The following is a 25,010-nucleotide window of genomic DNA, read 5'->3' as shown; positions in this document are numbered from 1 at the left end:
CAGTGCAGAATTTTTGAAAACTAATTTTCAGCCAAACTCTGTGTTCTTAGAAGTCCATTTTCCCCCATCAGAAGGCAGTTGTGGTGTATTTCTTACCAGCATATCCACGCAAACTGAGGAAGAGATTCCTAAGACACGTGCTAGGTGGCTTTTTAAACAGCCACTCGGAAGCAGCCTAAGTCCCGGATCACTTGCTGTATTCGCGTGATGCCTCGTCCGCCTGTATTCAGTTTTGATTTGGGGTGGCTGGCGTGGACCGAACTTCGTTTCTGCCAGCCTCTCAGAGGTAGAACCCGGAGCCCTTGGGGGTGCACCACGATCTTCACCGGTTGCTAGCTGTGCAATGTCTCAGGCCAGAGCTCCGTGTTACGGTCTTCAGTGACTCGAGCGAGTCCCCAGATGAAACGTGGGCAAGGCCTGGGGTATGGCCGCATCTCCGAGGTGCCAGTGGGGATCTCGTTAATAATAAGCCTGTAAAAGTTTGTGGAGTTCTAATGAACAGCTGCAGGAATCACCTCCCCCAGTGGCCTGGGCCGCCTGGAAGCTGGGGGGGCAGTGGGGGGTGCGGCCGGCTTGGGGGGGTGGGGACAAGGAAGCTCCGCATTCAATTAGTAAGTCTGTAACCAAAAACCCATCCATCTTTGCTGGCAGGTGGCTGACTGCGTTTCTATTATTAGCTGACAGGTGATGTCACAAAACCTGTCATGGATCCAACTAGGGAATCCTCAGTGGAAGATAAATGAGAAAGGGGTTCAGGTTATAAACAAAGGTGCCCTCTGGATGACCTCTAGTCACTGTAGACCTGGGACATATCAGCTATCCTTCCTTCTCCCTGCCCTCCTTCCCGCAAGCCCAGCCAGAACTAGGGCACCAGGTTCGTGCTGTGTAAATTATCTTCCCAGCTAGGAGTCTGGCTGTACAGTCTGAAGTGTGTGAATGTACTTAACCTTCAATAACCTTTCCATTGTTTACTTTCGAGTATACATTTGTAGCTTCTGGCAAAAGGTAGGGAGATCCTACGGACTGTGCCAGCCTCTTCTATTAATGGAGCTTCAAGAGGTTGTGTGCAATTTTTTTTTCCCGAAAGGAAAGGAAAAAACACTGGCAGAGGGAAGAATTTTTTTTTTATTAGCTGTAAATGTGAATACTTGTAAATAAGGGTCATTCTGAAATCACAGCCCGTGAACCATGTTTCCAGGGAAGCCGTGCAGTCGGCTGTGGAGTCCAGTCTGTGATTTAGGAAGCACGTTATTTCTCCTGCAATCTCTGTGGGGCAGTCACATCTGTAGGGTTACCGTCACATATTTGTAGAAGACTCCACTTTTATCTTTTATTATAATCTACTTATTTAATATGTATTGCCAGAGTTTCCCCAAAATCTGATTTATAAGCATGCGTTACTAAGCTTTTCTTTTGCAATAGCTACATTAAAGATTATCTACTTTCCAAGTTAGTCTTCAGCATCTCTGAGGGCTGCCCTGAGTCCCTCCGATCCCAGGCACTCAGGGGACACCTTACACGGCCCTGGAGGCCAGTCCTCAGGATTCATTCCCAAGCAGGCCAGGCCCGGGGCTGACCTGATCTCACCGGAGACCTGCTGTTGGGCTGAGCCTTTCTGAGTAGAAGGACTAGACTCACTTCCATCCCGGACTCCTTTCCAGCGCGCTCTGTGATCTCCAGGGATTTGTTGAACCCCCACTTCCTCGACAGTTAAATGTGGCTGATGGTAATTGTAGTGAGTCTTGGACACCTCTTAGGAAAGGGACTCCAGATAATAACACATACAGTATCATCACGCACAAGCAGCCGGTAATTCCCCCGTTTGTAACGATCCCAAAAGCATTTATTATAAACTGCATAAGGGCAGGGATTTTTGTCTTTTTTGTCAGTTTGGGACACTGGTGCATGCAGGAGTAGAAAAAACAACAAAGTAAGCATGTTATTTATTCAGTAACTGTTTAATCAGTAAATGAATGCAACGTCTGTTGGGCACCTAATGTGCAAAGGTCGCGATGATAAAGCAGGGACCCTTAAAATATTCTGTTTTCCAATGAGACGAGTTTAAGTTTTGAAAAGATCTGCCCAATTCTGAGTTCTGTTATTATAATGTAATTAAAGCCAAATCTCAGGATTCTGATAATGACATTAAAGAACTCCAAAGAGCATGACTTTGGTTTTGTAATAACAAATCTCATTCCATAGCTCTAAAAATGACTTTATTAATGACATGGCATAAACACGTGGAGACATTGAGGAGGCACTGAAGTGACATGAGGCTCATTATTAATTTGTATCATTGTGTTTCAACTTAAACATTTCTCATTGCCTAAGATCTGGTACTAATTTTTCTAATTTTTTTCCCTAAAATAACACAATAGTCCATCAAATCGGAATACCAAATTTTTCATCCCATTTTTTTTCCTTACTCTCATTTAGATTATCTCCATTATAAACAACACTGAAATAAACATTTTTCTATCTAAAGCCTTCTTTTATATTAGATTATTTTCTTGAGATAAATACCCAGGAAAGCAATTACCCAGTCAAGAGGTATAAATATGTTTTATGACTCACAAATGAAGTATGTTGCCAAATAGATATAAAAAAAATCTTTTACTAATTTTCACTATAAACAATATAAGAGCAACTAATTTTACTACATCGTTACCAGTAATGGATGTTGTTACTATTTCTAATAAGATGGTGTGTTGTCTTTCCTTTTTTTTTTTTTTTTTTTTTAAATAGGAAGGATGAGCTTACTTGATAACCTCTCGTTTTTTCTTTCTTTTCCCTTGGTACTACTACTGTTAGCTAACTCAGGATCCTTGCAAGGTCCACAGACCCCCCAGTCAACTGGCAGTAACTCGATGGCAGAGGTTCCAGGTGACCTGAAGCCACCGACCCCAGCCTCCACGCCTCACGGACAGATGACCCCAATGCAAGGTGGAAGGTACGCGAAAGCGTCTCCGTGAGCCCCACGACATCAGATTTGTCTGTGGAGAAGTATTATTCTTTCGCGAGTTTTTAAATGTTGATTACTACTAGTTTTATTGTGTCATTTTTGGGGGTTCGTTTTTGCATTAAAAATTTTCAGGTTAGGCTTTTTTCTGAACAAGTGTTTGGTGGCAACTCCTGCCACTGCATGAAGCTGTCCTTTCTCCCGTCTCTTCAGAAGCAGTGCAGTCAGTGTGCACGACCCATTCTCAGACGCCAGTGATTCATCATTCCCGAAACGGAACTCCATGACTCCGAGCACCCCCTACCAGCAGGGCATGAGCATGCCTGACGTGATGGGAAGGATGCCCTATGAACCCAACAAGGACCCCTTTGGTGGAATGAGAAAAGGTAAGTGCAGAGGGACCTGCTCAGGCCTGGTCCAGAGGACGTTCTTCTCTCTTCCATCCCAGCACCAATTCACTTACCCATTCGAGACATAGCTGAGTCCCAGCTCCTCAACCTACTAAATTTCTGGCCTTGGGGAAAGCCTCAGTTTCCTCATCTAGAAACTGGGATAATAATAGGACCTTCCTAAAGGGTGTGATGAGGCTTAGTTGAGTTAGTGTACAAAAAGCCCATTGGAGAATGACTAACACACGCGGTAAGAAGCAAGTGTGCTCATGGCGCTCCCTGGCGGCGTGGGTGGTGTTCTGGAGCGTGGGCTGGGCAAGCGCTAGATCCAAGGTGGTGTGTTCATAAATCAGACGTAGTTCCTCCAGGAGTTGACAGTGTCTTGGGAGAACAAACAAAAAGTAAGTCAAACCACAACTATATAATTAAATATGGTGGCTGATGGAAGAAAGGACACCGATGGGAAAGAAATAAAAAGGAAGAAAGGACACACAGTGCAGGGATATGGGGTGGGAGTTGTGGGAGGGAGGGACGTCCCCTGAGAAAGGGTGGTCAAGAAGGGACGGCTTTGAGATGTCTGTTACCCGTGGAGACCTGACGAATGAGGAGTCTGAGAAGAGCAGAGAGGGGGAGCTCGAGGCAGGAGAGGGCCTGGCATGTTTGAGGAGATAGAAGGTGTTTGGGGCATAATGAGCCAGGGGGCAGGCCAAGCACACGGAAGCCATCGGGACCACAGGGGCCAGAACCTTCCAGCCATCATGGGCACTGTGGGTGAGTCTAGACTTTTACCCTAGCTGAGAGATGTTCTTCAGTAAGTGACACGACTAGGTTTTTGTTAAAAAATAATTGGTGGGGTGGCTTAGTCGGTTAAGCATCTACCTTTGACTCAGGTCATGATCTCAGGGTCCTAGGATCGAGCCCTACATCGGGCTCTCTGCTCAGTGGGGAGCCTGCTTCTCCCTCTGCCCCCCCCCCACCCAATCATGCTCTCTCTAGTTCTCTCTCTCAAATAAATAAATAAAATTGTATCAGTAAATAGGTAAGTAAGTAGCACCTGTGGCAAATGTGTTGGAGGGACCCCTGAGAGAGCCCAGAGGAGAGATGATGGGGTGGTGTCGGATCCCAGCAGCAAAGAGAGAGAAGTGGACGTACTTGCCACATGTTCTGGATGGTGAGAGAACAGGCCGCACGGCTGGATTGAACGTGGGGATCATGGGGGACGAACCAAGTGATAAGGACCAAGAGGGTGACAACGATACTACCTTGGAGATGGACGACTGGGAAGCAGAGGCTCACCGTTGGCGCCTGCGCTGGGAACAGGAGGGAGAGGAAGGACAGAGGGAAAGGCCAAGGTGACTTTAGGATGCATTGAGGTGGCAGGTGGTGGAGTGTCTGTCTGTCTGTGTGTCTGGAGCCGGGCGGAGCGTTGGAAGTAGGAATCATCTTAGAGAACTAAGCAGAGAAGTGCGATGGAGAACCGTGTGGCGGATGGGATTGCCGAGAATGTGGGAGAGTTCTGACCGATGTTAGCAAACACCCAGTGGGGTGTTTCCCTTCATGCTGCTCAGTCCCCGGCGTTTACTTGGCACTGAGAATGCAGCATCTGAGCCTCTGCCCTCTGAGCACCCAAGGCACACATGCCCCAAGAGCCCTTTGGCCCTCTTCCAAATGCAGCCGGGCTGTGAAATTGAGGCCTGATGTGAATATCCTTGAAAAAAATACAGAAAAGTAGTGAATACTATTTTTATGGAAGTACTTCTTCTGGAATCCCTTAAACAATAGTACTTCTGTTGGATTTAGATGTTTGGGCTATGCGAATTTCTTGATATCTTAAGTAGAGAGAAACATAAAGCCCAAAGCCATGGTTTTCGCAACTATTATGGACCAGTGAAAAATAAAAATGAATAATTTCAACATTTTAAGTATTAGGCATATATCATGTAATTAACAAATGAGATTATGTTTAATATGTATTTATGTAACATTTCAGATATCTGTTACACCCAGTAAGATCATCAATAATTTTTCCTTTTCAAAAAGTTTCAGAGCTGCCCTATTCCAAGTAAATGTTCTGTAGAACATGGAATAAATCCGTAAGCTCAGAAATTCACAAGCCTCGTAAATGTTGGAGGTAGCTATTTTTCTTAGTGGTATGAGATACTAGAAAGAACATTTTGTTAGTGCTGATGGTGGTTGTATCACATTTTTAGACTCTGAAAATATGACCGTAACATGGGAAAAATAATTAGTAGTATTTGGAATCTGGCTTCAAAAGTTAGGTGAACCATTCCAGTGTCCTACCTACATGCTATATTGGACAGAGGGAGTTGCATTGTTCTGTTCCTGTATGCCTACAATTTTTCTTATTATGAAAATAAATTGGGGGGGGGCATGATTGTAGATTACGTTGTTAGGCACTAGCTGGCTATATAATGTGTTTGCATCAACCGTGTAAATGATACAGTGGCTCAGAGGTCCTTCTCACATTTCCCCGGGATATCTCAGCTCGCCTGCTACCTTACAGTGCCGGTGTATTTAGCACCAAATTAAAGCAGATAAACAGAAAACCCACAGAAAACAGATTTTTGTATGGCCCTGTCCCTGTTATAATAAAGTTTCACGTTCCTCAGTTCGCATTATTCTGACCGTGAACTTGGTGGTGCTCTGATTTCTCATGTAATGACCAGCCTTGGGGGACACCATGCTCTTTGTTGCTGCTGCTGCTGACCCACAGTGTGGTGACGGCCGACGCCAGAGCTTGTCTGAGCCTCAGTGGCCAGAGCAGCCTCTCCCCGCCCGCCCCACCAGCTTACTGAATTCATTACTGATTCGAAGGACTGATTAATTGCTTCCAAGTGAACAAGTGAATATTTATATATTGTATATCTAAACAGTATATTTTAAATATCCATTAATATATTTACACATAATCCTTTATTATTTTGAGAGGGAGAGAAAGGGGCTGAGGGGGGAGGGAGAGAGAGAATCGCAAGCAGGCTCCACGCCCAGCACAGAGCCCAGATGGGGGCTCAGTCTCACGACCCTGAGCTCATGACCTGAACCAAAACCAAGAGTCAGACACTTAATCGACTAAGCCACCCAGGCACCCCACCTACTTTTTCTTCTTCTTTTCTCTTTTTTAATTTTTTTTTAAGATTTTATTTATTTATTTGAGAGAGAGAGCACAAGCCAGGGCGGCAGGGCAGAGAGAGAAGCAGACTCCCTGCGGAGCAGAGAGCCCAGCGTGGGACTCAGTCATGACCGGAGCAAAAGTCAGATGCCTAACCGACTGAGCCACCCAGGCGCCCCTACTTTTCTTTTCAGTGCTCTAGTAGTGAAGGAGTTGTTTCATAATATTTTGCTGTTATAAAAAAATGATGCAGTGATTATCGAATGACGCAGCTGTTTTTACACCCGTAACTGTGTTTCTATGAAATAGATCCCTAAAAGAATAACCGAATCAAGGGATGTGAACTTTTCTTGTAGTTTACCGAGTATCTTTTACTACCTAACAAACTACCACCAAAAGCGGCTTTAAACAACGTGTGGTTACATCTCGCAGTTCTCTGGTGGGCGGGGCGGTCCTTCATGGCTCGGCTTGTGTCAGCTGGGAGCCTGGTGGAGAACTCTGCTGGAGTTGGGATGTCCCTTGAAGGGCTGGCGTCATCCGGAGGCTCTACTGGGAGCTCATTGGGAGCTGTGGCTTGGGGGCCTCCTGCAGGGGCTGTTCCATAGAACTTCCTGGATGCCTCTCGACCTGGCGGGGTGGGTTACCAATACAAGAGGCCAAGCCCCAGTTGCAAGCCCAGGCAGCCATCTGCAGCATCGCATTTGCCGCCCCCCATAGGTGGATGCTGATTACGTGACCACGCCCAGCCTCACGGGGGGTGGGGGGGGGGCTTCATAGGCTGTAAGTGCCCCTGGGGGTCACCAAAATATAGCCCTCCCATAACAGGTATTGACAAAAGTTAGACCACTTTGATACTCTTCACATGAACATGTCAGTGTGTGGACCCTCTCATTCCCCTGCCAGGAATGATTATTGTCGGTCCTTTTAGTATTTGCCCATCAGACTGGGGGAGGGGAAAGCCTCATCGCTGTTTTAACTTGGATTTCTTTAATTATTAGCAGTCACACATCTTTTCATATATTGATTAGCCACTTATTTTTCTTTTTCTCTGAATGTCCATTTATTTGTTTGCCCATTTTTTAAATCTGATTGCCTTTTTTCTTACTGGTTTTTTAAGAATTTTTTGTATATGGGGGCGCCTGGATGGCTCAGTTGTTAAGTGTCTGCCTTTGGCTCAGGGCGTGATCCCAGAGTTCTGGGATCGAGCCCCACATCAGGGCTCCTCTGCTGGGAGCCTGCTTCTTCCTCTCCCACTCCCCCTGCTTGTGTTCCCTCTCTCACTGGCTGTCTATCTCTGTCAAATGAATAAATAAAATCTCTAAAAAAAATAATAATAATTTTTTGTATATCAAGGAATTAAGCTATTGAACTTTAATTATTCCCCTTTAATGTCTGTCTACCTCTGTTTTTACTTTTATAAAATGGAAAGTAACATGAGAACTTATTCTGCCGCATGTCGACTTGAGCTTGAGTAAGATAAAGCATGGGAAAGCGCGCTGCCTAGTGCGTCCCACCATCCCACCGGTGCTAGGCTTCATTATCTCCACGTCTCTAACAGCTGAACACATTCTATCAGCTCACCCAAGTTTAATCAGCTTTTGCTTCCTGTGCCATAAAAGTAACCTACCTAGGATGAAGAAAGGTAGTAAGTAGTACTGTATATCAATTAAGATTTGCATTAAAATGTTTAATTTGCCTACAGGCTAGTTCCTGGGCTTGACCCAATTTCCTTCAGGCTCTGAGCTGATGCTAATTTGCATATTTGACCTAATTGCCACCCTACATATGCCCTGAAAGAAATACTTGTATTTCTTAGTCTTGAGTTAGTCTTAATTCCCTAGTGGTTTTCTTTATCCTGATTTTGCAGTGAGTCAGTAGATAGGTATTCATGTTAAGTTTTTTTACTTTTTTCCCTCTAGAATGGAAGGGAACTAGCGTATTCATACAGTTGACCCTTGAACAACATGGGTTTAAACTGCACGGGGCCACTATACACAGATTTTTTTCAATAAATAGGCGTACAGTACTGTAAGTGTATTTTCTCGATTTTCTTAACATTTTCTTTAGCTTTATTGTAAGAATACGGCATATGATACATGTAACACACAATATAGATGTTATTTGTTTTTGGTTTTTTAAAGATATTATTTATTTATTTGAGAGAGAGAGAACATGAGCAGGGAGAGGGAGAAATAGACTCCCCCCTGAGCAGGGAGCCCGATGCGGGGCTCAATCCCAGGACCCTGGAATCATGACCTGAGCCGAAGGCAGATGCTTAACTGACTGAGCCCCCCGGGCGCCCCAATATGTGTTATTTGTGTACATTATCAGTAAGGCTTCTGGTCAGTGGTAGCCTAGGAGTAGTTAGGTTTTGGGGGGAGTCTAGTTTTATGTGGATTTTTGCCTTTGCGGGGGTGAGCACCCCTGACCCCTGTGTGAAGAGGCATCTCTCCGTGCGTTTCCTCTCTTCCTCACAACCACTGCATGAGGCGGCGTTACCAGCCTTATTTCACAGATAAGGAATGAAACTCAGAAGTTTCGTAACCGCCCCAAGAAAGGGCCTGTGTTCTGTTTCTACGTTACTTCATAACAAAGTACCACGACCTCAGCAGCCTAGAACAACATCAGTGTAGGATCCCACGTTCCTGGGGGCTCTGGGCTCGGGGTCTCCCGCGGCAGACATCAGGGTGTTGGCCAGGACTCCACTCCTCTGCGGCGCAGGGTCCTCTCCTGAGCTCGTTCAGGGTGTTGGCAGATTTGGGTCCTTGCAGTTGTAGAACTGAGGCCTTGTTGTCTTGAGGACTGTCGTCTGGGGCCTTCACAGTCCTAGGGGCTGCCCCCCTTCCTAACATGGGGCCCTCTCCATTGCATGGCGGGTGCCTCTTCAAAGCCAGCAGGAGAGTGACCTCTAGACACGGATTTAAGGGGCGCACCTGGATAATCTCCCTTTTAGTTGACTGCCAGTCAGCTGATTGGTAACTTTAGTCACATCTGTGAAATCCCTTAGGCCATATAATGTATGTAATCATGGGAGCAATATCCCTGTCCTATTGGTGGGTTCTCCTCATACTCAAGGCCTGTACATGGGGTAAAGGATAGGGATCGTGGGGTCCATCTTGACTCCAGATCTACACTCTTTGGGTCGTATTGTTGTCAGCCATAGTAGGCATAAGAGATATTTCTGCCATATTAAGGATAACAGAAATGACTAGAAAGGACTGTTTGGGCCCCTTGGCTTTTGCAAATGCTTCATTTTCTGTCTGTTCTTTAAAATGTTGCAGTGCCTGGAAGTAGTGAGCCCTTTATGACTCAAGGACAGATGCCCACTAGCAGTATGCAGGACATGTATAACCAAAGTCCCTCTGGAGCGATGTCCAGTCTGGGCATGGGGCAGCGGCAGCAGTTTCCCTACGGAGCCAGTTACGATCGAAGGTGAGTGTTTTCTAAGATGACCGTGACGTTTACTCGAAACTGCACTCTCCTCATAATTACATTTCTGAGCCCTGGTAGCTGCCGACAACACGTAGTCCCTGCTTTCCCACTGGACTTAATAAGGATTGGGTCAGGTGGCCCCAAGCGGCGGCGGTCCTCCCAGCACCGGGATGCCCTCCTGACACAGCCACTGACACCACACCTCCAGCCTCCTCGCGCGGCTCCACAAACTCAGGTTTTGTGGCCCCGCTGAACCCCCTTCCCGCCTACATTTCTTCCTTAGGGAAATGTTCACGCACTGGGGGCCACGCTGGGCTTCCCACAGCCTCTGGTTGACAGGGAGCTCTGGGAAAAGTCTTCCCTCCCGGCCTTGGTTTTTCAGGTGTTTCCATTCTTCCCTGTGAACGTTTTAAACAGAGAGAATACTTTTCTCCTTGAATGACATCTCTGAGGAAAGCCACAGCAGTCTTTTTTTCCAGATGCTTCTTTTCAGGATGGCATCTGGACATTGAATAACAAGTTGGGTTTCTGTGCTCATCCAGATTATTTTTCCTGAGACAGAGGACAGTCATTGAAATGTCTCAGAGAGGTAACAGGAAGCTGGCTCACGGAGACTGCTTTCTGTGAAGAAGGCCCCTTACCTCTGCCCCCGGCTTAAGTACTGACTCTGAAAGCACCTTCCCCTGGCTGGTATGGTCTTTGCCTCCTTAATACAGAAGTGCTCAGAAACAAAGTTTTTAACATAATATTTGGGATTTTTAAGGAAAATGGAGGCACATTAGAAGGTTCTTTTTCTAAGTATAGCCACAGAGACAAGCCTCAGGGTAGGGATGGCCTCGGCTCGGTTCCTTCAGAATCTGGTGTGGTGGTGTTTCTCAGAGACTCCCTCCATCACTGCTGCTCCAGCAGCCCATGTGCTGGCCGTGGGCAAGGGTTCAGTCGTGAGAGTCGTGAGAAGGTTTCCGCTGGTGTAACACAAAGGGGAAGAAAGTTTGAAAATCACTGTGTTATTACCAAATAAGCTTGCTTTCTGGCGTTTTCCATGCACCTGGTTCTTAAGATTCCAGAGCCATCACAGGCTTAGAGTGATTTGGTCCTTTCTAGACTTAAGACTCTAGATTTCTCATTCTTACCCTGGTTGTGGTGTGGTGAACGTTTATTAGTGATGTCTGCATTAATCAGCTACCCATCGTGTTTAGTGTGCTGGATGAGGGATTTTATTTAGATTTGTTTTTGAGGATCCAGGAGAAGCTTTCTTTTTTTCTTCTTTCTTTCTTTCTTTCTTTGTTTTGTTTTTTTTTCTTTCTGATGAGATTGGAAGAACACTTATCCTGGAACATATATTCTTAAAGGAACCCAGGCAAATGTACTGTTCTGTTTCTTCTAGAAGACTTTCTAGAACTAGCTTGAGTCACTTTGTCTCTACCACATTAGGGTTTACCTTGTTACGCTTTCTGAAAAGTGTTACTTTTTCAGCTTAAATTTTATCTACGTCAGTTATATTTCTTTCCTCCTAACGCGAGCTTCTTTCTAGCTATTAATGCCCTTAGCACACACTTCCTCTGTATCTGTTTTACCTGTGACGTTCTCAAAATCCATTTGTTTTCTTTCTTATTCTCATTCCTTGACCAGTTTAGGAATATATTCAGTGCAAGTATCCTCTTTCTAACAGGATTCAGTCAGTATACTAACTAAACCAGTTTATCCCTTTAAACTTCAAACCTATTGCTCTTTTACACATGCTATTTTATGGTATTTATAGTTTTTCAATGTAATAGGGGTTGAAAAATAAATGTTATTCATCCCCATTTTCAGGTTTAATAGGAGCACATTTAAATCAGCCCTCTCATTCTTAAGTCCTCTCTGTTATTCTTTTCCATGGCCTTTTAGGGTCATGGGGCTTCAAAATTTTCAGTAGTTATATTTTTACAATTATTAGCTAACTCGATATCATTTGGATTAATTATGGAGTCTACTTTTTAAAAATTGAGCATTTTGTATTCATAATGAGAAAATAAGTAGAGACATTTTCCATGATTATAGGTCTGTGTTCTGGTACTCCTGGAGATCCTGCTTTGATTCCTAGATTGTTTTTCTTGTCTCTGGCTCTCGTTAATACCTCCCGTCACGGTGTTGCATGACGGGGCTGCCCGGGTCCGCGTCGGTGGGTGGGCGGGAGCCCTACTCAAAGGCGCAGGGTGCCACCCTGTCCGGCCAGGACTCCTCGCACACCTACTAACCAGGAGGTTGGCAGCATTCCCAAAATGGGTGTTGCCATCCCTTTGGCTACAAGTTACAGCGCTGCTTCTGCTCGGCGCGCCTCTGTTGGGAGGCGTGTGCAGCGAAGGGAAGACAAAACCACGAAGGGGTGCAGGATTTCCAGAAATGCACTGTTGATTTCTCTCTTGGCCTGAGGTCCTTTGACAACGAAGTGTTCTTTGAATGCCTCATTCTAGGCATGAACCTTATGGGCAGCAGTACCCAGGCCAAGGCCCTCCCTCAGGACAGCCGCCATATGGAGGACACCAGCCCGGCCTGTATCCACAGCAGCCGGTGAGTTGGCGAGCGGGCGGGCATCTCTGTGCTTTCTGTTGAAAACTCAAACCTGTGTTACTTCTGAAGAGATTTAGGAAGTATAAGAAAAACGAGTAGCATTTATTGAACGATCGGCATCTGTTTGCTTATGCTAGAAAATATTATTAGGATGTTGAAGTCAGCAAATTTTAAAAAGCTCTGGATCTGTGGTATCCTGAAACAAATGAAACGTGTTGTAGGACGTAAAGGATGTTCAGCCTTGTAAAGAATAACCAGGCCGAGTAAAGAATATTTTAAACATGTGTCTGTTGTGTGTATTGTCCTATCAAATGCCGTTTTAGAACAGAAACTTGTCCATGTTTTAAAGATGTGTAGATAAAGACAACTTAAAATATTATATACCACAAATGAAAGTTAATCGGCTCTTAAAAAGTGAGATATTAATGACCACATGTTTTGCCCATGTAGGGAGGGTTGATGCTGGTTTACGCAGCCACAGGTCTTGAATTGGGTGAGATACCCTTGCAGTTGTCACTACGGATGCAGAGAATTGCACGTCATGCTGAGGCTGGTCAGACGTGGGAATTTGCTATTCCTTTTTTTTTTTTAAGGTTTTATTTATTTGAGAGAGTGTGTGTGTGCGTGCAAGCGGCGGGGGCGGGCAGAGAGAGAAGGAGGAAACAGACTCCCCTCTGAGCTGGGAGCCCATGCAGGGCTCGATCCCACAACCCCGAGATCATGAGCCAAAACCGAAGAGTCAGACGCTCAACCGACTGAGCCACCCAGGCGCCCCAAGAATTTGCTATTTCTAAACAACTTTTCAGGTGTAAGACCTCTGTTAACATAGAGGGGGTTTGAAACATTGAGTTTTACTGGAGCACGTATGTGCAGTAAATTATATTATTAAACCAGCTGATCTTAAGCAATTTCCAAGTGAGGTGAAAGAACACTCATGATCACATCAGCATCCTTCTCATATCAGGAGGACCCCACCCTGATCTCGAGTGCTGGGACCGGGGTGTCCCCAGGAGGGAAGCCTGGTACACAGGCGACACGGGCCCTGCTGTCAGAGGCTGGGGCCAGCAGGGCTTTCAGGGGAGACTCTGAGCTGCACTGTTGGAAGTCGGGGTGGGGGCCGGAGACCGTAGGGCATCGGGTAAGCAGGTGCAGTGTGAGGAGCCAGATGCTGTGTAGAGACATTTCCGTAAAGGCAGGCCTCAGAAATCTCTTGAATCCACGAGCCTCGCAGGCTGACCCTCAGGAAGCTCGGTTCATGCCGGGGCGAGTTCTCTTCCTTCCTGCTGAGGCCATCTTCGTGTAGCTGCAGGCCCCGTCCAGCGCTGCCCGTGCGGGAGTCACCAAAGCTGTGCCCCCCTGTATTGCAGCGCTGGGAAATACCAAGGGAGGAGATACCAGGAAAAAGAGAGAGGAAGCCTTTCTTTCCCCACAGAAAATTGCAAGCACGTGCAAACAAACTTGGGAAACGCTCGTCGGAGTACGTGCCGCGGCACGACATGACCCGAACTAGAGGCATAAGTTGTCCGGCCTAGTTGTTGTAGGAGCTTCCCATGTTCATTTTGAAATGAGCGTTCTACCAGGTGATAACTGTTTTGCACAATATCAGTGTGTGATGACACCTGTAAAAGCACATCAGCGTGATTTGTCTTGATGTGAATTTCAGAATTACAAACGCCATATGGACGGCATGTACGGGCCCCCGGCCAAACGCCACGAGGGAGACATGTACAACGTGCAGTACGGCAACCAGCAGCAGGAGCTGTATAACCAGTACGGGAGCTCTTACTCCGGACCGGACAGGAGGCCCCTCCAGGGACAGTACCCCTACCCCTACAACAGAGAGCGGATGCAGGGCCCGGGGCAGCTCCAGCCGCATGGCATCCCGCCTCAGATGATGGGCGGCCCGATGCAGTCGTCCTCCAGCGAGGGGCCTCAGCAGAGCATGTGGGCGACGCGCAACGATATGCCTTACCCCTACCAGAACAGGCAAGGCCCCGGCGGCCCCGCCCAGGCACCTCCTTATCCAGGCATGAACCGCACGGATGATATGATGGTACCTGATCAAAGGATCAATCACGAGAGCCAGTGGCCTTCTCACGTCAGCCAACGTCAGCCTTATATGTCCTCTCCCGCCTCCATGCAGCCCATCACGCGCCCGCCTCAGTCATCCTACCAGACGCCGCCATCACTGCCGAATCACATCTCCAGAGCCCCCAGCCCCGCGTCCTTCCAGCGCTCCCTGGAGAGCCGCATGTCTCCAAGCAAGTCTCCCTTTCTGCCCTCCCTGAAGATGCAGAAGGTCCTGCCCACCGTCCCCACGGCCCAGGTCACGGGGCCGCCCCCCCAGCCGCCCCCCATCAGGAGGGAGATCACCTTTCCTCCTGGCTCCGTCGAGGCATCACAGCCCGTCTTGAAACAAAGGCGAAAGATTACCTCAAAGGATATCGGTAAGCATTCCGGGCTTTGTCCTGAAATGAATCCCACTTGTGATCTCGAATTTTAATTTTAGTTTAGATACAGCTCGTGTTAATCTCCAAGGGATGAGATTCTTAGAACGACAAACTCTCACGACACATTTTTGTACGGGAGCAGGAGCTGGAAGCTGCTCATCTGAGTTAAGAAACATGCCAGAGAGGCAGGAGCGTGATTAAAACGGTATTTTTACACGTGCGTGTGATTTGTGTGAGAGTAGAGCTCCAAGTGAGAGACCAGGGGATCCGCAGGGACTATGTTCTGTACTACGTTTCCAGCTGAGAGATCGGGCCCTCACCAAGCACTTAGTCTCTGCGGTATGAGCCTCATGGCTGGGAGGCTAATGAAATGCTAAGGTGGCCTGAGAAAATTTGACAGCGAGCCACTCTGTAATTTGGGGAACCCCAGACAGACAGTGAGCTTCCCTGGGAAAAAGTAGAAGCCTGCAAATGATATGTAGATAAATATGTTCTGAATACTAATCACAGATCTGGAATATCTAGGAATACACACAGTTTTTTTTCCATTATTTTTGAATTACTTTTAATACAGCAAAGGAAATTATAGACCTTGGTTATACAAGAAACAGTTTTTTCAAGAAACCTCAAAATCACTTGACTTGAAATCATTTACTATAGTGATTAGAAAATCAAAGATAGTAAAGATTTTTTTCAACCATTGGAATTAAGGACATAGGCAGAAAGGGAGAGAAGTAAGGACTTACAGAGAGGGGTGCTGGAGACGGAGATAGAGACACTGAGCACTGGTTTATATGTGGAAATATAGTAAAAATATGCACATGCATTTGTGTGTTTATGTGTGCATATGTTTGAATAAATAAACGTATTTAAATGTTTGCAGAATTTCTTTGCGCATGTTAGATCAGCGTTTGTTGTCAACCTGGGGAAATTTATGTTCCTTATTTTAGAAAGAAAGTATGCTTTTTCTGTTACAAAAGTATTGTATACCTCTTAGAAAATATGGAAAGTAGATGAAATTACAGTAGAGGTGGAAACCCACGGCCCCGACCAGCGCGTGCAGTCGCTGCTGGCGTCTGGTGTGGGCTGTAGCTCTGGTGAGTTCTGACCGCGGGCCCGCTCACGCCAAGTGCTTCCGCTGGTTTGCTGAGACGGAAATCTCAGACATGGGATGGGCCTCTCCTCGCAGCCCCATCTTATGGCAAATCTTGCAAATGTTGTATCTAATCCTTGTGTCTCCTTCGGTAACAGGAAAGGGGAAAAGAAAAGTATAGCCCTTCTGTTTCCCACCCCCTGGCTCAGACCACGCTGTTGAAACTCCGAACCTTCCAAGTGCTAATCGTTGTCAACAGCGTGTTCTGAGGCCCGGAGCGCAGGTGGAAGAGGACAGCAAGGGAATATCAAGACTGTCTCTCCCAGAATGCGCTGTTTACGAATTAAATTTGGCCTGTATCCTGCGTATTGGCGAGCCTTCCCAAGATGCCACCCTGAGACATGTGTGAATGGAGCGGGCAGAAGACAAGTAGCATTTTTTTTGGTTCGCCTCAATCATTAACCCTCTGCTACATCATCACAGAGTCTGTTAGGGGCTGAAGGAAACCAGTCCGAGCTGAGAAAGGGCCCTGTGCTTAGCTGCCACCGCCACCCCGAGAAGCACTTTCGGCAACCGACAAAGCCAAAGGATCTTAAACAACAGAAGTTTCTTGGGAAACTGCCCCCTCCATTTAAAATCTGGAAATGATCACATTGAGCCATGTCTCAGAACGTTTGTTTGAAATCAGTTATTAACTCAATACATAACTTCGTTTTTCTTATTCTTTTGTTATTTTCTACCCTTTCATGCACAGAGTTAATATTAATTATACCCTATTCTTTCCCCTGGGTGTAGTTACTCCTGAGGCCTGGCGTGTGATGATGTCCCTTAAGTCAGGTCTTCTGGCTGAAAGTACTTGGGCTCTGGACACTATTAACATTCTCCTGTATGATGACAGCACTGTCGCTACCTTCAGTCTCTCCCAGGTAAGCCGGCACCCGTCCAGCCAAGGGCCCAGGCAGCAGAAGAAGGTCCGGGAGGTCGCATCGCGTGAGCAAATGCCGGGGGTGATCCGCACGCCCATCGGACGTGGCTGCCCTTGTAGTTGTTACAGACGTAGAGCTGTGTGAGAGTTTAGTCGGGAACAGTAACTCCTTTCCGGCTCTAGTGTGAATACACACATTCTGCTGTTTCTCACTAGAGAACAGTCCCCGTCGCGCACGTGTGTGTGTGTGTTTGGGATAAATAGTAGTAGAAGTACGTTGTTGTTTAGAATGTGTGTCAGCAGCGGGCAGGAGGTAATCTAATGTAAAGGTGAAGCTGGGGCCGTAGCCAGTGTGCTTGCGGTGGGACATACCCTACTCTCCAGGGAGACCGAACCTCTTTCTTTTAATAAGAAAGAAATGTTATATTATAGAAAATGTACAATAGAGAGAGAGGTAGAGAGAGGCCCCTTATCCCCATTATTCGGCTGAGATAGTTGTGAACTCTTGGCCAGACTTGTTTCTTGGTCTGTTTCCTTCATTGCTGCCTCTCTCCACCTTATTTTGAAGCAGTCATTGAAAGCCTGCTACTTTTAATAAGCTTAAAGCTCTCCTTTGTTCGGCGGTAGGCTTAAAGTAGCTTCCAGTGTTATTGCTAGAGGAGAGAAGGGGGGCAGAGGGTTAGGGAAAGTGCCCAAGAGTCAACTGAGCTACAAACTTTTAAAAAATAGTTAGAAACAAAAATGAGGAGAGGTAATTCTCCCTACTGTGTATGAACAATTCTCTGCTTTGGGTGAAAAAAAAGCCAAAACATCTAATTACCTTGCTTCTGTTGAAATCGGACCAGAATCTTCCACTTTGTCTTTCTTCTCACATTTAAGTCCTCATTATAGCCCTGAAAGGCAATTTTTCACTTGATAGGAAGTGTATTAATAAGGTTATAAACATCACATGAAGCCCATTGTAACAGAAAACACTAGAAAATGTGTACCGCCTTTGCTGGAATAATTACCTTTCATCCTTATGTGAGCAGAGTGAAAGACTGTTGATCACACATTTTTGTAACCAGAATTGCCTTAGTAACTTGCCCTTTCCCCTGCCCTGGGTAGAAAGTCAACTTTAAGTGGGGGGACAAACACCCAAATCTTCACTTGAAAAATCGTGTCTTTATCCCCTAAAAACGAGTCCTTTGTGGTCAGTACTTGAGTGGCCCCTTACTTCTTAATAATCCTACAAACCCACTTTTAGGAAACTGATGGCAGGATATGAGAGTACGATTGATTTCCAAAACACCTATCATTAAAGAAGCCTCCTGTACTTACTTACCCTTCATCATCCCTACATGTGGCGGCCTGGACACTGGGGGAGGGGCGCTGGGCAGTTGATAATCGTGGCGCATGTTGGCTTTCTCGATGCAAACGTTTGCTGAAAGGAAACGACACTGGTTCTCAGAGTTGCTTTTGTCTTGCAGCCGGAGTTGTGATAGCTGAAATGTAGAAGTGCATTCTATGAGACATTCTAAGTCATTTGTCAGGGACTAAATTGATTTGTTTTTAATTTTCTGTGTTTATGAGCTAGTACATTGCTGAAATGATCTTCTCCCAAAGATAAATGGGCAATGTAAATTAGAGTAACCTATGGCACCTGAGACAAAAATAACCATAAAATCCTAAGAATAATAACCGTAAAAATCCAGGCAAGCAAGTCTCAGATAAATAGCAGAAGAGAACAGACTCACTTTGGGTGAATGAGTCTGTAAAATCCATGTTCCCACTCTTCTAATGTGGAGTGCATTGTACTGAAATCGGAAGAAAAGGCAAAGAACTTGATAATATTAAAAATAAGCAAATAACAGGGAAGTTTTCATATTGATGGAGTAGGAAGGTCAGCAGCAAGCGAAACACATCGTACGCGCTGGTTTAGATAACAATGTAAAGTTCGGGAAGCCGGTTCAAGCCGATACGTACTTCCTCTCTCTGGGCCTAGCCAAAAAGGAATTAAAACCTGCGAAAATCATCCTAAAACTGTATCGATAGCTATCAGGATTGTTGCCCTTCTCCACCCTATCTGAGGTTATGACGTTGTACCCGTTCTCGTTCTTGTCCTCCTCTCTAGTTGTCCGGATTTCTCGAACTTTTAGTAGAGTACTTTAGAAAATGCCTGATTGACATTTTTGGAATTCTTACGGAATACGAGGTGGGAGACCCCAGCCAGAAAGCACTTGACCACAACGCGGTGCAGAGAGATGACAGCCAGGCGTTGGCCGACGATTCTGGGAAAGAGGAGGAAGACGCCGAGTGTATCGATGAGGAAGAGGAGGAGGACGAGGAGGAGGAGGAGGACAGTGGGAAGACGGAGACAGAGGAGAAGAGCAGCGGGGCTCTGGCCTCTCCCCACGCCACTGCGGATCCAAAGGAGAAGCCCAGGCAAGCGAGTAAGTTCGACAAGCTGCCGATAAAGATAGTCAAAAAGAACAAGTTGTTCGTGGTCGACCGGTCTGACAAGCTGGGTCGCGTTCAGGAGTTCAGCAGTGGACTTCTGCACTGGCAGCTCGGTGGGGGGGACACCACCGAGCACATCCAGACTCACTTTGAGAGCAAGATGGAAATCCCGCCTCGGAGGCGTCCGCCTCCGCCCGTGAGCTCCACAGGTCGGAAGAAAGAGCAAGAAGGAAAAGGCGAGGCGGACGAGCAGCAAGAGAAAAGCATCATCGCGACCATTGATGACGTCCTGTCTGCTCGGCCCGGGGCGCTGCCGGAAGACGCGAACCCTGGCGCCCAGACCGAAAGCAGTAAGTTTCCCTTTGGGATCCATCAAGCCAAAAGTCACCGCAACATCAAGCTGCTGGAGGACGAGCCAAGGAGCCGGGACGAGACTCCTCTCTGCACCATCGCGCACTGGCAGGATTCTCTGGCCAAGCGCTGTATCTGTGTGTCAAATATTGTCCGTAGCTTGTCTTTTGTGCCTGGCAATGACGCCGAAATGTCCAAACATCCAGGCCTGGTGCTGATCCTGGGGAAGCTGATCCTCCTTCACCACGAGCATCCGGAGAGAAAACGAGCGCCGCAGACCTACGAGAAAGAGGAAGACGAGGACAAAGGGGTGGCCTGCAGCAAGGATGAGTGGTGGTGGGACTGCCTGGAGGTCTTAAGGGATAACACGTTGGTCACGTTGGCCAACATTTCCGGGCAGCTAGACTTGTCTGCTTACACAGAAAGCATCTGCTTGCCAATTTTGGATGGCTTGCTGCACTGGATGGTGTGCCCGTCTGCAGAGGCACAAGACCCCTTTCCCACTGTGGGACCCAACTCTGTCCTGTCGCCTCAGAGACTCGTGCTGGAGACCCTCTGTAAACTCAGCATCCAGGACAACAACGTGGACCTGATCTTGGCCACGCCTCCATTTAGTCGTCAGGAGAAATTCTATGCTACGTTAGTTAGGTACGTTGGGGATCGCAAAAACCCAGTCTGTCGAGAAATGTCCATGGCGCTCTTATCGAACCTTGCCCAAGGGGACGCGCTGGCAGCAAGGGCAATAGCTGTGCAGAAAGGGAGCATTGGAAACTTGATAAGCTTCCTAGAGGACGGGGTCACCATGGCCCAGTATCAGCAGAGCCAGCATAACCTCCTGCACATGCAGCCCCCGCCTCTAGAGCCGCCGAGTGTGGACATGATGTGCAGGGCGGCCAAGGCTCTGCTGGCCATGGCCAGGGTGGACGAGAACCGCTCGGAATTCCTCCTGCACGAGGGCCGATTGCTGGACATCTCGATATCAGCCGTCCTGAACTCTCTGGTTGCGTCTGTCATCTGTGATGTACTGTTTCAGATCGGGCAGTTATGACATCCGTGAGAAGGCAGCATGTGTGAGTGAAGACTAGAGGCTCCCGTATAACTGGCTGTTTTCTGTTCTTGTTTATCCAGCGTAGGAAGAAGGAAAAGAAAATCTCTGCTCCTCTGCCCCATTCACTATTTACCAATTGGGAATTAAAGAAATAATTAATTCGAACAGTTATGAAATTAATATCTGCTGTCTGTGTGTATAAGTACATCTTTTTGGGGTTTTTTATTTTTTTGTTTTTGTTTTGGTTTTTGTTTTTGTTTTTGTTTTTAACCAAAGTTGCTGTCTAGTGCATTCAAAGGTCACTTTTTGTTTTTCACAGATTTTCTTTTTAATGTTCTTTTCCATGTTGTATTGCATTTGGGGGGGGGGGGAAGCAAATTGACTTTAACGAAAAAAATTGTGGCAAAAGATGCTAAGATGGGAAAATTTCACCACACTGAGGCAAAAAGGTGAAAAATTACCAACTTCCTAGGCATGTTATTCTTCAGATAATGGGAAAAAAAACAAAAAAACAAAAAACTGTATCCCATCGCCCAAAGCGCTGTGCAATAGAAACTTCTAGAGATGTAGGAATAGGGGCTCAAGGAGGTGTGTCAGTCAGTAGTCAAACTATGAAATGATACTGGTTTCTTCACAAGAAAATGGTTACATTAGGTTAGGAGCAAAAACAATGTTTTTTTTTTTTTAAGTTAAGATTGAAAATACATACCTGACAACGATCAGTGGAAACTGCTTCCTCACCACTACCGTCATGTCTGCTGTCTGTCGTCTGACCTTCCACATGACAGTTCTTCACAATTCCTTTAATCATTTTTTTAAATATTTTTTTTTACTGCCTATGGGCTGTGATGTATATAGAAGTTGTACATGAAACATACCCTCATTTTTTCTTTTTCTTTTCCTTTTTTTTTTTTTAGTACAAAGTTTTTAGTTTCTTTTTCATGATGTGGTAACTACGAAGTGATGGTAGATTTAAATAATTTTTTATTTTTATTTTATATATTTTTTCATTAGGGCCATATCTCCAAAAAAAAAAAATACAAAAAATACAAAAAACAAAAACAAACAAAAAAACACACAAAAAAAAGAGGGTAATGTACAAGTTTCTGTATGTATAAAGTCATGCTCTATTTCGGGAGAGCAGCTGATCACAATTTGCTTCATGAATCAAGGTGTGGAAATGGTTGCATATGGATTGACTTAGACTATGGCTACCGGTACAGACAAAAAAGAAAAAAATACAACTAAAAGGAAGAAACACAACTTCAAAGATTTTTCAGTGACAAGAATCCACATTTGTATTTCAAGATAATGTAGTTTAAAAAAAAAAAAAAACTTGATGTAAATTCCTCCTTTTCCTCTGGCTTAATGAATATCATTTATTCAGTATAAAATCTTTATATGTTCCACATGTTAAGAATAAATGTACATTAAATCTTGTTAAGCACTGTGATGGGTGTTCTTGAATACTGTCCTAGTTTCCTTACAGTGGTTCCATAGTAACCAAGTTCTTCACAAGAAATAGGGGAAAACCCAGCCATGTACTAACACAGTCCTCATCCCGAAACCCTGAGGTCGGGAGGGACCTTTAGGGATTACCTCCTTTAGAGTGGGGAGCAACAGTTTGACTTTCGCAAATTATTTAACTAATGAGTCTTTGTTTGAAGCAATCAACTCTAACGACACCGAGGTATGAGAATTCTCAGTGTATATGGGAGGTGGCTGCCAGCCCAGGAGCTCACTGGCCTGACGATGTCACACTCTGCCTTTACTAACCCCATCTCGATTTGAATCAGAGTTCAATCTAGTCCGTGTCTCTTCTGTGTGCCTCAGAGGTATTTTGCATTTAGTTTACTCCACCGTGTATAATATTTATATTGTGCAATGTTAAAAAGAATATGTTATATTGTATGTGGTGTACATAGTGCAAAGTGATTATTTCTATTTCAGGGCATATTATTAATATTCTCCTACTCCTTCCTACCTGGTGCAGAGTAGCTTTTTAATACTAATCACTTCTGATTTGAACTTTTTCTTCCTGGGTCCTTGACTGTTATTGTGTAACACTCAATTTCTTTGAAACTGCTGCAGAATTAAGCTGTTAGTGGACTCCCTTCTGACGCTACCTCTCCACCACCCTACCCGTCCCAGCACACTCAGACACCCCAAGTCCTCTCGCCAGACCTGTTGGCCCGGGGGTCGCACACAGAAGAGTTAGACGAGAGCACGCAGCTGCGACCAGCGTGTGAAACGTGACTCTAGTGTCATGAGAAACAGATTTTTCTGCGAGCAGTGTCCTCCTCTGTCAACCCCCACATTACTTAGTCACACAGTCTTCGTACTTAACAATGCAGCCAAATATATGTTGAATTAAAAACCACTTACAGGTCTACTTTAAATACATCTGCTTGCTAAGATCAGATTTTAGTCCTCCGAGCCTCAGATGTGAAGATTTGTACAAGGGAGTCTCACTGCTCTCGTACAGAGCATGAATGAAAGGTGTGCACAGACTCTGATGTCATCTAACACCCCGATTCTTTGGTCATTCGAGAAAGTAAAGTCATTGCAAAAGACTGTTGTTTTCATGGTTTGAGTTGTAATCGATACCTAGAGTCTGACCATTGAGCAGCAAGTTTTTACATGCTGATATGCAACGTAACCTCTAGAATAATCCAGGAAGACTTTAGCATCCTTTCTACAGTCACCCCAGAACCAAGACTGCAGAAATCCCACGAAGAACTTACAGCCTGCCTGAGATCATCCTGCCTACAAACTGAGTTATTGCTTTGTCCTAAAAATTAGTTGTTTTTTTTTCCCCTATGAGGCTTTTCAGAAATTTACAGGATGCCCATACTTTAAATGTGTACAAAAAACAAAACAAAAAAAAAGATAAAAATAAAGGTGCAAAGAAAGTTTAGTATTTTGGAATGGTGCTGTAAAGTTGAATCTGTTGGTATTTGAGTGCATTTTTTTAATGTCACATAAGAGATACCGGGTGGCATGTTCTCCGAAATAACTATTCAAATGTTTTGTTTGAGGTTGAGAATGAGAGGATCTGTTTTCATTGGCGAATGTGGCCTATTCAGAAACTAGTGACGCTGTTTTTGGAAAGTTATAATAGAGAAGGGTTTTTAAGGGGGGACGAGCAGTTGGATGATACAGTGTAAGCTATTAACTACCTCTCTTATGGAAAGAATATGGCCTTTGCCCTGAAATCCATCCATTTAAAAACTGTTGGAAATCTTTCATTTCCTGTCAAACCCCATGGACCAATTCCCATTATCTGTTCACCTGCAAGGAAGCAGAGAAGGTATTATAAATGAGCCAAAAATGACAATGCAAACAACCCGTTTTCTTCTTGCTGACGTGTTTCACTTCGTAACGGAGAGCTGGAAGCCCAGCCGCCTGCCGGCTCCCGCCCTCCACCTTCCACCCCTGCCAGCACCGCGCAGAACTCCCTAGCCAGGCGAGCTTTCAGAAACGCCGAGAAATATTTTTGGTGATCGCCTATAACCTGCTAAGCTGTCTCCTTATTCGTAACTAGCAGAGAAGTGTCACGCACACACTGTTCTAGGCTCCCAGGAGTCACTACTTGTGAGCAGAGACCCTGTTTTCGATCACATGATAGCCTTTGGGGTCAGCTAAGGTCTAGCTATAGTGAGGCTCACCTCAGAGTGTGGGGAGAAGAGCCCTGGACTGAAACCCAAGGACACCGATCCAGGCCCAGCACCAGCCAGACCTGCTGTAAGTAGTAGGAGACATAGTCTCCGCAGCCATCCCGGCTCTGGAATGGGATTCTGCAGCCTCTGGCTCCTTTCCTGCTCGTGCTCACGTCAGGGCGCCCATGTGTTCTGGAGTGGAGGGGACCCAGTGATGCCAGGCCCACCGCGTAAACCCTTGGAATTGCAGGAATCGACCGAAACTACAAGAAGACCCTCCCCAGGCCTTTTTTGTCCGTAAGTCCCACAGACCCTCCCGTGTGTTGTGCCCGTCTGTGTCCCTGTTGCTGCACTCCATGCCGCTGTCCCCTGATCCCCAGTCCTGCTTTTGTTTGACACAGCTCCAAGTCCTCCAGAATGCCACAGTCCAATTACCAAGTTAATTCACTCTGGGATGTAAACCTATGAATCCCTGAGGGGAAGTTGGGGGAAGACCATCAACTGTGTTCTTCCTGAGTCTGATTTCAGGGACTTGAAGTTTTACCCCAGCTTTTTCAAAGTATAAGAAACAAAAGAGCCATC

At 45.8% G+C, this 25,010-nt stretch overlaps 1 protein-coding gene across 12 annotated transcripts in view; it reads left to right on the top strand.

Moving 5' to 3' along the window:
- ARID1B (AT-rich interaction domain 1B) overlaps positions 1–23,697 on the top strand; it is a 429,634-nt gene extending 405,937 nt beyond the window's left edge. For all 12 annotated transcript variants that reach the window (XM_057310926.1, XM_048225999.2, XM_048225996.2 and 9 more), the window contains 7 exons: positions 2,812–2,950; positions 3,173–3,345; positions 9,760–9,910; positions 12,367–12,463; positions 14,127–14,910; positions 16,802–16,932; positions 19,045–23,697. In XM_057310926.1, coding sequence (XP_057166909.1) covers positions 2,812–2,950; positions 3,173–3,345; positions 9,760–9,910; positions 12,367–12,463; positions 14,127–14,910; positions 16,802–16,932; positions 19,045–20,769 — 3,200 coding nt within the window. In that variant the 3' untranslated portion in view covers positions 20,770–23,697. The remainder of the gene's footprint in view (positions 1–2,811; positions 2,951–3,172; positions 3,346–9,759; positions 9,911–12,366; positions 12,464–14,126; positions 14,911–16,801; positions 16,933–19,044) is intronic.
- Positions 23,698–25,010: the final 1,313 nt, after the last annotated feature.

Source organism: Ursus arctos, unplaced genomic scaffold, assembly GCF_023065955.2.
Source record: "Ursus arctos isolate Adak ecotype North America unplaced genomic scaffold, UrsArc2.0 scaffold_13, whole genome shotgun sequence".
NCBI classification, from domain to species: Eukaryota; Metazoa; Chordata; class Mammalia; order Carnivora; family Ursidae; genus Ursus; species Ursus arctos.
The sequence above is the reverse complement of the archived record's forward strand: the minus strand, read 5'-3'. Positions and strand labels throughout refer to the sequence as shown.